At 50.1% G+C, this 12,749-nt stretch overlaps 1 protein-coding gene across 1 annotated transcript; it reads right to left on the reverse strand.

Annotated features, from left to right (window-relative positions):
- Nucleotides 1-917: 917 nt before the first annotated feature.
- Gal3st3 (galactose-3-O-sulfotransferase 3) lies at nt 918-11,195 on the reverse strand. Its single transcript, XM_021152370.3, has 3 exons — nt 11,004-11,195; nt 6,846-7,081; nt 918-2,893 (listed from the first exon to the last, which is right to left on the reverse strand). Exons 2-3 carry the CDS (start codon nt 6,968-6,970, stop codon nt 1,723-1,725), a joined length of 1,296 nt encoding a protein of 431 aa, XP_021008029.1. The 5' UTR covers nt 6,971-7,081; nt 11,004-11,195; the 3' UTR covers nt 918-1,722.
- Nucleotides 11,196-12,749: the final 1,554 nt, after the last annotated feature.

Raw genomic sequence — 12,749 nt, forward strand, 5'->3', positions numbered from 1 at the left:
ATAAAAAGGGAGATTTTATTTAAAAGTTAAGAGTATCTCAGGGCAGTGGTGGTGTGCACCTTTAATCCCAGCACACAGGAGGCAGAGGCAGGCAGATCTCTGAGTTCAAGGCCATTCAGGTCTACAGAGTGAGTGAGTTCCAGAACAGCTAGAGCTGCACAGAGAAACCATGTATTGAAAACAAGTCCAGGGGGCTGGTGAGATGGCTCAGTGGTTATGAGCGCCGACTGCTCTTCCAAAGGTCCTGAGTTCAAATCCCAGCAACCACATGATGGCTCACAACCATTCGTAATGAGATCTGACGCCCTCTTCTGGTGTGTCTGAAGACAGCTACAGTGTACTTGCATATAATAAATAAATAAATAAGAAAGAAAGAAAAAAAACAAGTCCAGTGTATGTAGCTGTGCTAAGGGAAACTGGGGGAGGGGCGGATTATTATCCAAGTCTTATCTTCTTGTGGGTAGGGGAAAATGCCCAGTGGTAAAGTCAAGGCCTCACAGGGGTGTGGGGTAAAACTGGAGTTATGAACCCCTTTACCTGAAAATGACCCTGTTTCCAGCCTGCTGAAGCCAATTGTAGCTGTTCATGGTTTCTAGACTTGCTTCCCTTGTTCATATGCATTCCCAAACTTGATGGGAAATATGGTTGAACTGATACAAAGATAAATTTTGGCAAATGGATGGAGCTCAGATGGCTATGGGTTCTGTGGCTATGCCAGGTGGAAGGATTGAGGAAGGTGTGGGCCTTTGGAAGAGGCAGCAGAAAACTTGATCAAGTCTGGGTGGGTCCAGCCACAGTATCTCCCTAAGATTTGCCTTATCCTCAAACCTGGGGATTCTGGCTTTCAATAATTCACATACACCCTGCATAATTTAGAGTTGTTTTATTAAAAAAGAAGAAAGAGGAAAGAGGCCGGGCAGTGGTGGTGCATGCCTTTAATCCCAGCACTTGGGAGGCAGAGGCAGGCAGATTTCTGAGTTCGAGGTCAGCCTGGTCTACAAAGTGAGTTCCAGGACAGCCAGGGCTACACAGAGAAACCCTGTCTCAAAAAAAAAAAAAAAAAAAGAAAGAAAGAAAGAAAGAAAGAAAGAAAGAAAAGAAAAGAGGAAAAAGAGGGAGGGGAGGGAGAGGGGGAGGAGGATGAGAGAAGGAGAAGGAGAAGGAGAAGGAGAAGGAGAAGGAGAAGGAGAAGGAGAAGGAGAAGGAGAAGGAGAAGGAGAAAAAGAAGCCAAACAACAAAAAGTCCAACCCAAGAATTCTTGGTTCTGGGTGTCTGGGAGCAGCTTAGGTGTGTGTAGGAAAGGTAGAACCTGGAAGACAGTAGGGGACATAGGCAGCCCTGGGAAGAACAAAAGCCCAGGTGCTGACTGGAAGCACAGCATTTTCCCAGGACTTAGTCCTTCTCTGGGGCTTGTGGTCATCCACTAAACACAAGTGTGGGCTCAGCACCCGCAAATGACAGGTGAGGTGCTCAGTCCCCAGAAAAAGGCAGGGTGGGCAGTACTAGAACGCCCTTGGATTCTTCTCAAAGTCACCAACAAGTTGGGAAGGAGTGGGTGGCCCATCAATGCCATCCCAGAAAGTGGGGTTCGAACGGGCGACAGACACTAGGATGGCAGGCTCAGATGCAGACGCACCTCCATTTGGACACAGGGCTCAAGGCCGTGGGGAATAAAAAGGCCCTAATGGAGCAAGACCTGAGTTCCTGGAGGCAGGCGGAACTCAGGTACCCTGGGGGATACGGGGCAGTGCTCTAATGGGCCGAGGGGGAGGATTATCCAGGACAGATTCTGGCCTGGACCGCACACCACCGCGGCGTTTTTGCTTCCTCAACAGATAGTTTGAGTACTGCACCTCGGGCATAGCAAGCTTGAGGCAAGCCTCCGTAGTAGGGCCAGCGCCGCCGCTAGGCAGATCATAGCCCATGATGTCCACTTTGCGGCTAGGCTGCCACGGCTGCAGCTGCTTTGTACGAATCTGGGCAGCGGGTCGCAGCACCGGCTCGTCGCCAAAGCAACGACGCAGCAGACGCTGGCGGGCCTCGCGGAGCTCGCGCGCTTCGCGCTCCACGCACGCGCGGCCCGCGCGCGCCACGCGACGCCAGAAGGTGGCGTTGAAATGGTCGTAGAGGCCCGCATCGAGCGCGTTCCAGGTGCGCGCGGCCCGCGCCAGCGTCTCGGGGATGGTGGCCAGGCGCGACGTGGCGGCGCGCGCGTTGAGCTTGGCGTAGAGCACGTCGTCCAGGTCCCAGGCCAGTAGACGCCGCAGCAGCACGAGGGACTCGTCGAAGTACTCCGCGATCATGACGAGCGAGAAGACCTCCTCCACCTGGCGGATGAGGCCCGCCAGGTAGGCTGCGTCGTCACGAGGGCTGCGCTCATTGTCGCCTCCAAGGTCGTAGGCCAGCGTGTTGTGAGCAAACATGGCGAAGTGCTCGCCTGGACGGTAGTAGGCCTCGGGTGCGCGCAGGAAGGTCTCGAGCGACGCATTGGGCACGCGCCTGAAGGCCGGGCAGTACTGGTTGTAGTAGCTGAAAAGCGACTCGAACATGGCGGCGGGTTCGCGCAGGATGGTGACATAGATCGTGTCTGGCGGCATGAGGCGCTCGAGTTCTGCACGGTCGAAGCGCAGATGGCTGGCCAGCATGTGCGGGGGTCTCGTAGCCGGGTGCACGAAGTGGGCCGAGAAGTTTCGCGGGTAACAGAACTGGTGCTCGCAGCTAGGGTGAGGCAGGGCCACCGTGAGGTTGTGGCGTTCTGCGAAGCGGAACAGGATGTTCTGCACCGTAGTACCTGCTGTCTTGTGAGTCTTCAGGAAGGCCACGGCCATGTGCTTGGCCCGAGGTGGCGATTCTCGCAGAGGCGGGCAGCTCAGAGGGAACAACTTGGGGTACCTGCAAAGCCCAGGGTGTGTGAGAGGCGTAAAGGCGAGGGAGTGAGTCGGCCTGGTCTTTACTCTCATGATTGGAGAGACCAGGGGCCAGGTAGCCTTTAAGATGGGTTCTACATGGGCAGGAAAGACTTCCCATTTGTGAAGAACACTGGCTGACCTTCAAGAGGACCCAGGTGCATCTCCCCAGGCCGTGTGGCCACAATTGTCTGTAACACCAATTACAGAGGATCCAATGCCCTCTTCTGGCCTCAGATGACACTGCATGTAATACCACCCATACACATATACATAAGGGGTTGGGGTTGTGTGTGGCGTGGGAGGCAGAGCTAGGTGGATCAAGGTGAGTTTGAGATCAGCCTGGTCTCTAGAATGTGTTCCAGGCTAGCCAGAACCACACAATGAAAACCCGTTTAAAGGGGTTGCGGGGTGGGGAGATGAGCCCGGATGCCCATTCTCACTCCTAGTAGCAGGTAACACCCTCACATATTCTCTCCCCATTGAGTGGGACTAGACTTACTGATGCGCTCTATGCTACAGAGTAAGGTAGAAATGATGCGGAATCGTCTCGGATTTTATAGTGGGGAAAGGCCACTGGTTTCTCTCTCTCCAGGATAATGTGTATTAGAAGGAGGCGGTCCCAAAGAAACCGAGTCCTGTCAGCCTGATTGAAGAGCTGAAGAGTGCGGAGCTACCTGAACTTTTTCAGATTCCTTTTAGTCAGTCCTTCAGAAAAGACTGTGCGTCTGGCAGACACCTTGACTGAAAACCTGCAAGAGACCTGGAGTCATGAGCTCTCGGCCGCATTTGGATTCATGATTTATAGAAATGGAAAGAGAATAGATGTTTGTTGTTTTCAGCAGCTAAGTTTTGAGGACTTTGTTCTTTAATTTTATCTATTTAATGTGTGTATGTGCAGCAGGTGCACATATGCCAAGGCAAGCAGGCGGAGATCAGAGGATACCTTTTTAGAATTGGTTCTTTCTGTCTTGTTGAGGCTAAGACTCTCCTGTCTCTGTTGGACCGTACCCTTCTGACTGATTCTCCAGTCTCGCCTCCCATTTCTCCTGAAGAGTTCTGGGACTGAGAGCTGGAGAGTTGGCTCAGTGGTTGGGAGCACTGACTGCTCTTCCAGAGGATCCAGCTTCCATCTTCAGCACCCACATGGCGGCTCACACCTGTCTGTAACTCCAGCCCAGGTCTCCTGACAGACTCACACAAACATATATGCAGGGAAAACACTACTGAACATAAAATAAAAACACAGTATAGATTTAAAAAAAAAAAGAATTCTGGGCTTAGCTAAGTGGAGGCTCACGTTTTAATCCCAGCAATCTAGAAACAGAGGCAGGAAGATCTCATCCCAGCACTCTAGAAACAGGCAGGAGGATCTCACATTCCCAGGCCAGCCTGGTATGCATATTATATAGTGTATATGCATAGCAGTTCCAGAACAGCCAGGGCTACATAAGAGATACTTTGTCTTAGAAAAGGAAAAAGAGTTCTGGGGTTAAATTGTGAGTCATCACATCTGGCTCTTCCTTGGGCTCTGTGGCTGGAGCTCCAGTCCAGGCTGGCTTCAAAAGTCCTATGACCTGCTGCTTTTTTTTTTTTTTTTTTTAAGCAGAGTTAGTTATTCTGTAGTGCAGAAAAGCCTTGAGTGGCTGTTTCCTCAGTCTGTGATCTTCCTGTCTCAGCCTTCTGCATCAGGACACCTGCTTTCTCTGCTGCTAAGTTTTAAGGCAATTTTTTAAGGCAGTGTCTCACTATTTAGCCCTGGCTGTCTTAGAACCTCCTATGTAGACCAGGCTGGCCTTGACTTTAAAGAGATCTGCCTGCCCTAGCCTCCCTAGCACTGGGATTAAAAGTGCATCACCATGCCTGGCTCTACCTAAGGCAATTTTTTTTTTCTTTTCAAGACAGAGTTTCTGTTTGTAGGCCTGGATGTCCTGGAGCTCGATCTGTGGACCAGGATGGCTTCAAACGCACAGAAATCTGCCTGCCTCTGCCTCCCAGATGCTGGGATTGGAGGTGTGTATCACCGCTGCCTGTCCTAGGGTTATTTTTAAATGCAGAAATAGTGTAAAGGACAATGGCCCTTTGAGATCCTTGTGGGAATCTTACTTTAAATGTTTAGAAATTGAGGACCCGAGAAGACTCTGGGGCCAACTCAGTCACCAGTCTTGACTGTGTCTTTCTTCTCATTTCTGCTCTTTAACTAGTTCAGCACTCTTTTGGAGAGGAGTGGGGTAACAGACTTGCAGCAACACTTTTATTTTTCTTGTTATCTGTTTCTATTAAGGTCTTTGGAGATCCACTCATTCGCGTATGTGTGCATTTCTGGAGCTTTTGCTTTGTGCTAGGTATTGTTATAAACAAGCATAGCCCTTCTGCCACCTTCACCTCTGTTCCTAGATCCTGAAACAAGGATGTTTGGGATTACTGGTCAGCTATCAGATCTGGACAGTCTTTGAATCACACCTGAGTCTTCTGTCCTAAGCATTTTAAGTGATAAGGACAGCTCTAAGCAGCTTGAGAGCCCCACAAGGATTTCCTGTGTGTAGCTGGTTTGGGCTCAGGATAATGCCTAGACAGGCAATCATTTATAAAACTAGCAGATCACTCTGAAGAGTGTGTGAAATATTGGGGAAGTTGACACCTTGAAAGGCGCAGGGATTTGGTGGGTTCCCACAGGGAACCAGAGGGTCACACATGAGGACATGAGCTCAGAAACGAACGACTGTGTCCCAAGTAGTGGACTAGTAAGTTGTTTGTGGGGCTTAGGACTTAACTCAGTTGCCTAGCATTCTTGAGGCAATAGGTTTGCTTTCTAGCATTTCAAAAACTTGGTGTGTGGGTGTGGTGGTGCACACCTGTGGTCCCAGCACTCAGAAGTGGGAGATCAGGAGCTCAGGACAGGCAGGTGTAGCATTGCAGTCCTTTAAACTCAGCACTGGGGCTGGAGAGATGGCTCAGCGGTTAAGAGCACTGACTGCCCTTCCGAAAGTCCTAAGTTTATTTCCCAAGGACCACATGGTGGCTCACAACCATGTGTAATGGGATCTGATGCCCTTTTCTGGTGTGTCTGAAGACAGCTACAGTGTACTCATCTATAAAATAAATCTTGTTAAAAAATTTAAACTCAACACTGTTTGAATCAGCCTGGTCTAAATTGTTTCAGGAAGAGCCTTGTGTTGCAAAGGAGAGCTTTAAAAGGGGCTACAAATTTGGTTACCAGTGGTGGTAACCAGTGGCAGAGGTGAAGCAGAATATAAGTGGTGCAGGCCTTTAATCCCAGCACTCAGGAAGCAGAAAAACCATGAAAAGAAAAGACAAGGGGGTGGAGTAGGGGCTACAAAATGAGACCTTGTCTCGGAAGAACAAAAGCAACCCAGGGTGATGCTGTGGGAAGGCTAAGGCTAGATGCAGACCTTGACTGACTGAGTCTGCGATTGAGCAGTTTACTCAGTCTTGCCCATGGAGTCCTGTCCTTGCTTATTGACTCTAGAGCAGCAGGCTCAACTAGTGGCCAGTAACCCTTTGGGAAACACATATTTATATTAGGATTTTGTTTTGTTTTGTTTTCCGAGACAGGGTTTCTCTTAGCCCTGTCTGTCCTGGAACTCAACTTTGTAGACCAGGCTGGCCTCAAACTCAGAAATCTGCCTGCCACTGCCTCCCAAGTGCTGGGATTAAAGGTGGGCACCATCATGCCCGGCTTACATTAGGATTTATAACAGTAGCTAAGTAATTACAACGTAGCAATGAAAATTTTATGGTTTGGGGAACTGTATTAAAGGGACTCAGGGTTAAGACAGCTGAGAACCACTGCTCTAGAGGATGGAAAGTACTTGTGGATTACAGGAAAGGAGGGAAGCCCAAAGAAGCCTTTTGGTTTCTTTGGCCTGCAGTACCTCCTGTGGGGCCATACCCCCTCACTAAGGGCTACCACTTACCAACTGAGCTGCGACCCCTGGTGGATAAGGAGGCTTACGGTGCTGCACCCTAGCACCAACAGCAGAATTTTCCTGCGGCTCATCATCTTGGTGGATTGTTGCAGGCGCTGGAGGATAGGTGGCATGGTGAGGGTTCACTCCTGGACCAGCCAGGGCCTCATTATCCCGGGCTTCCTTCACCAGCACTCATGGGGGGTCCTGTGGCTCTGGTAGCAGGGCCAGTGTTCCTGAAAAGCCTGGCAGAACAAGGAAACAGACAGGTTTGCAGTGGCCAGAGGAGAAAGACTCCAGGCTTAACAGGACTGCTGCAAAAGAAAGATTCAGTGAGTGGGGTGAACAGAGATGCCAGAGCAGCTCGAATTCCACCTCCTATCCCCAAGACCCTATCTCCTCTCTTTCCGGATAACTTAGTCTTGGGTGGAATTACAGGTCTGGGATGTGCCCAGCACTCAGACTATAGCCATTCTGTTTCTTGAGCCCTGTGTGTTTACCTCTCTGACTGTGTCTAACTTGTCTTTGTCTCACAGCCATTTGAATCTAGCTCTGCAGTTGTCTTCCCTCAGCACTAGCATGTGGCTCAGGACACAAGAAGTCCCAGTCCAAGATTGTCTCTCTTCCAGGACTTGTTATCTGACTCTTTGAGCCAATGGGTGGTCCTGAGTCCCCTGAGAGTAAACTCCTCAGAAACAGCCAAGCCCTCACCTCCTTCAGCCTCCGGTTAGTGCTGTAGGCCTAATATATTATTACTAACGCTGGACACCACAAGCATTTCCCACTAAGCAGTGGATGACAATGAGGTGCTGAGGGTAACGGTCACTTATTCATAGACACGCAGCCAGTGATAGCAGACTGCTGACTCAGATCTACTTACTTAAAAAAACAATTAGTCTCACTATTTTTTGTGAGACTGGCCTGACTGGCCTGAAACTTGCTACAAGGTCCAGGCTGGCCTCACACTCAGAGCTCCACCTGCTTCTGCTTCCTACACGCTGTGATTAAAGATGTGCTCCCCAGACTAGAGAGATGGCACTGACTGGTCTTCAAAAGGTCCTGAGTTCAATTCCCAGCAACCACACCGTGTCTCACAACCATCTGTAATGAGATCTGATGCACTCTTCTGGTGTGTGTCTGAAGACAGCTGCAGTGTACTTGTATAAATAATAATAAATAATATTTAAAAACCCAACAATAATTAGAAAACAAGGTGTGTGCCTCCACATCTGGCCACGTCTACTCTGCTGTCTCCAAAGTCCGTGTTCTTAGACGTTATGCGAGCTGTCCCCGTTCAAAGCTGATTTGTCAAGCTAGAGATGGCTCAGGACTTAAGAGCACTGCTCGTTCTTTCAGAGAATCCAGGTTTGATTCTTAGCACCACATGATGGCTTGCAACTTTCTGTAACTCCAGTTCCAGATGATTGGCCTCTGCCAGAGGTACAAGGTATGCACACAATGCACAGATAGATATACATGTAGGCAAAACATGTACTCACAGATGTAAAATAATTTCAGAAAACTTTATCTTTCCATCCCTGCCTGGTCTGGTAATTTTGCATACTTCTGAGCACTGAGCCCTCCAGCTTGTGTCTCCACTGCCTTAAGGGCCTGGGACTAAATCTACCAGGGAAAGAAGTACTTGAAACCCTGGATCCCTGTCTGAATCCCATCCCCATTTAAAAAGCAGGTGGCTCATCAGCTGACTGTGTAGGTGCTTGGCCAAGGCTAGCCTAGGAGCGATGGGCAGAGTGGCGACAAATTGCTCTGCTGAGAATTTCCAGCAGGAGATGAGCCTTCTAGGTAAGAAGAGGGAGAGAGAGGCAAGAGCCAGGCTTGCTTTCTTTGCAAGAATGTGTTGGCAGTTCAGGTGGAAAGTTAGCTTCAGCAGCCGTGCCTGCCCCCAGGCTAGGGTGGGTCTGTCTTCTTTCTGGGGTGTATGTACAGGTTCAGACTCAGCGTTAGCCTTCACACTGTTACCTCTGAAGGGAGGAGGGTTTGCAACCTTAGAAGAATATGCACGGGTAAGGAACTAGGACACCCGGTCCCAGGAGGGATGAGGTAACTCTATGGCTCTAGACTTGGCTTCCAGTTTTTCTTTTCTTGTGCCCCCTTCCCTATTAATACCAGATTACATCTAAACCTGTTTAGGTGGAAAGATGTCTTGTTTACAACTCCCCTTATCTCCGGGTCACATCTGGTTTCTTCCAGCAGCCAGTGAGACATAATCGTTTTGGAACCCAGAGAGCAAATGGTCTGACCTCCGAAGGCAATCAAGGGCACAGAGAGGCAGCCTAGGTCCTTTCCAATTTGGGGATTTCTGAGATAGAACATTGGTCTCCAGCAGGAGGAAGTCATGGGCTTGGCCCTTTTAGGACACAAAGTTTCTATCACAAATCCTGTTTGGAGAACTCGGTGACCAGATGGTTTTCCAAGAGACAATTAGAGGACAAGTCTTTTTCTACCTCTTAAACTTGCTTAAACTCCTCTATCTTAGAGGAATCTGACCCAGCCGTGGAGGCCAAGTGTAAGGGGAGCTACAGTGGATCTTTTCCTAGCCTCAGAGAATGAGGTTGCTCTCTTGATATCCCATCTATTCTACTAACAGCTTTATCCATTGCCTCCAAGGCTTGGAACTGGGGAGCCAACAAGATTGCTAAGGTCTGCAAGGGGATTCCCTAGGCACCAGTTTCCAGGCTGGGAACACCAGGGATTTTGGCCTCTGGCTTACTCCCTCCCAATATAACCTAGTTCATTCTTGCCTACAGTTCCTTCCAGGGACCATTCTGGGACTGTGAGAACCAGTCACCCTACTTTGTGACCATTCCTGGGTTTGGCTTGCCCTTATTTTTCTTTTTTCTTTTTCTTTTTCCTTTTCTTTTCCTTTTCTTTCTTTCTTTTTTTTTTTTCTTTGAGACAGGGTTTCTCTGTGTAGCCCTGGCTGTCCTGGAACTCACTCTGTAGGCTAGGCTGGCCTCAAACTCAGAAATCCACCTCCCAAGTGCTGGGATTAAAGGCATGCTCCACCATTGCCCGGATCTTGCCCTGGTTTCTTATTCTGTGTTGTAGCTATGTCACTCTTCAGAGCACAGGGCAGATTTTTTTCTTCATGACAGATTCAGGTATTTGAAAGCAAGAATCCTGTGTCCTGTATGTGGGCATCCAACCAGAGAAACCATCCCAGGTCCAGATGGAGAATAACATTTGGCTACTAGAGTAGGTAGGCCTGCATTCCCTGGATCAGGCCATGCCTGTTGTATAAAGGACTTAGCAGTGGGGGCCTGGAGGAGTTCCCTGGGCTGAGTTTCCCACTGGTCTTGAGGCTGAAGCAAATGGGTGACCACGCTGCTGGTGTGCATGCTGCCCACAAAGGCTTCACATATTCTTGTCTCCAGCGTCTTTTCTTTGGAAAGAGGTCTCCTCACCATACCCAGCAGGTCAGGGTGCCAGCCTTATCAGAATAGCAGTGCTAATTTTAGTCAGAATAATCTACCTCAGGCTGTTGCCCAGTTTTGTAAATTGCTTTCTTTTCTCCAGGGAACCAAAGAAGAAATGGAATTGCCAGCCAGAGATTTGAAAGCTAACCCAGATGTCCACCCTATTCCCAAAAGATCTCTTTCTCGCTCTCTCCTCAGAGCCACGGGGCTGATACTGATGCTCTTGGAGGAGTGGATCCCAGGCCTGACCACTGAGACTTGTCCTCTCAGTGATGTGGAGACTTAAGCTGTATTGGGGCATGGCATATCTCAGGCCACGCAAGTCCCCAAACAGAAAAGGGCAGAGAGGTGGGAAGCACAATAGAGCCTAGGAGATCGAATATCTTTCCATCCCTTCTGCCCCCTGCACAAGGTTTCCTCTCTCTGTCATCCCGCCCCCTACACGCTTTCATCCCTGCCTCTTAATTCTCTTCATTCTCCTTTCTCCATTACTACCCACTCCCACCCCCACCGCGCCCCACATTCCCTCAATTTCATCCAGAGATCTGGTCACTATAAGGAATTGGCCAGCTTCAACCCCTTCCCAGCTTCCTGAGGGTCCGGAGCCACCCCCTCAAGCTCTCTTGGCACAAGGCCCCGAAGATACTCTTCTGCAACTGCCCAGGCCCCCATCCTCTTTGCAGTGCACCCTTGTTCCCTCCAGCCCTGGGCTGGCTACTGCAGTACTCACGCAGGCAGGCTCTGTCTCCGACTTGGGTCAAGGCTACCTTCCGCTCCCCCTGGGCCCCTTGTCCTGAAATCTGCCGGGTCTGAGGGTAACGGGGGCTCTGAACGGAGAATGCCGGTAGCTTGCTTTGCTGCGCCTGGATGGGATCAGGTGGCAGCGTCTGAGTCTGTCCGCTCAGCTCAGCTCAGCTCTACCCGCCGCCCGTCCCCCATCTCACACCGGGGGCGGGGCGGGGGCGGGGGCCTGGCGGCTCAGAGGAGGGGGGAAAAGAAAAAGCAGCAAGAGGAAGGGGACTGCGTAGCTTGCCTGCTGCTGGTGAGCGTTCTCCTGTGGTATTGGCATCTTTAGATACAGACATCTTTCCCTTGCAATTTTGTAGTAAGAGCGCAACACCATTGTCCATCAGAAGCGAAAACCGAGGCTTGGCTGGGTCCTGTCGGTCACTGGCGCTTCTTGTGGTTAGGTTAGAGGTTCAGGTGCACGCGAGGAGTCTCTTATATTCACTCTCTCTCTTCCTCCGTACTTCCCACCTCTACTCGCCTGCCTGGCCCCTTCCCTTCCAGTTTGCCCTCCACCTCTTCTGAGGCAGAACCTAGAAGTTTACCCAGGCCTGGTCAGGACTCCAGCCTTCTCACTTCTGACCAGAGCTGTTGTTGATCTGGGGTCTCTGCCAAGGCACCTTGCACTCAGAGTCAGAAACTCCAGTTCATTTCTGGTTTCTGCTTTTACTCCATCTTGGAGTCAAGAGGCAACAGGAGTCAAGAGTCTTGCCACTTCTCAGCACCGAAATGGGCACCTGTTTCCTTGTAGCAGCTCTAATTGAAAGAGCTCCTGGTGGGTGTCTAATAGTGGCACCCTCTACAGCCACATTAGATGTCATGAGACCACAGTTGATTCTAGGGATGGCATGGATGTTGTCTCCTTTATTCTGGGCAAGGAAAGGATCGTCAGGTAAGTTAACCACCCAACTCTGGGACTTTAACGGGGCTGCACTGGTCCCTTCTGGTCTCACACAGCCAATAAGTGGGCATCATGTAAGGATTCTGACTTCAGAGGCAGGGGCACACGGGCATGTCATCTTCTGTTTTCTCTCAGTCTTTCCCTTTGCACAGTTTGGTATCCTATCTGCATTCCATGAAAAAAAAAATCCTGTTTGGTGTGTCCTTTTCTGGCCCTAGTTATATTACCCATTTGCTCTTTTATCTTGCCTTAGAGACCCTGCCCTTCTCCTCCTCCTTTTCCTCCCCCCTGGACTCCTCTGCAGTCCTGCCTGAGCATACTGGGGCCCCAGCCTCAGGTGACCTGTCCGGGCTCTCTGATTACAGGGAGCAGAGACTTCCTTTGGGTTACAAATGGTTGTCTGAGTGAGCTGGCAAGCACAAGGAAAAGCCACCGCCGCTCATTCTGTAGTTCTGTCCTTTCTGGCTTTGGTTCCGTCTGCAATCCCAGTGTAGGGTAGCGATGAGAACCCAAGGGGGAAGAGTCACCATTTGGGTATAGGTGAAGGGAACAAGAACCGCTTTTACGTGCTGTACTCTTTCTGTCTCTCTCAGACCCCACCTTTCCTGCATCCTGCCCACCCCTCCTTTCCAATTACTTCTCCCTTGAGGACAGCTGGTGAGACGGAGGTGGCTAGGAAAAGATCTGAAGCACGTGGGTGGGAAATGAGACCATTTGTGTTCCTCTCCCTTATTCATCACACACAAACCAAACAGGCTGTCATTGAGAGCGGCAGAACTAGGAGAGGGA

The sequence above is a fragment of the Mus caroli genome, unplaced genomic scaffold, assembly GCF_978045245.1.
Source record: "Mus caroli unplaced genomic scaffold, Mus_caroli_1 scaffold_20, whole genome shotgun sequence".
Classification (NCBI taxonomy): Eukaryota; Metazoa; Chordata; class Mammalia; order Rodentia; family Muridae; genus Mus; species Mus caroli.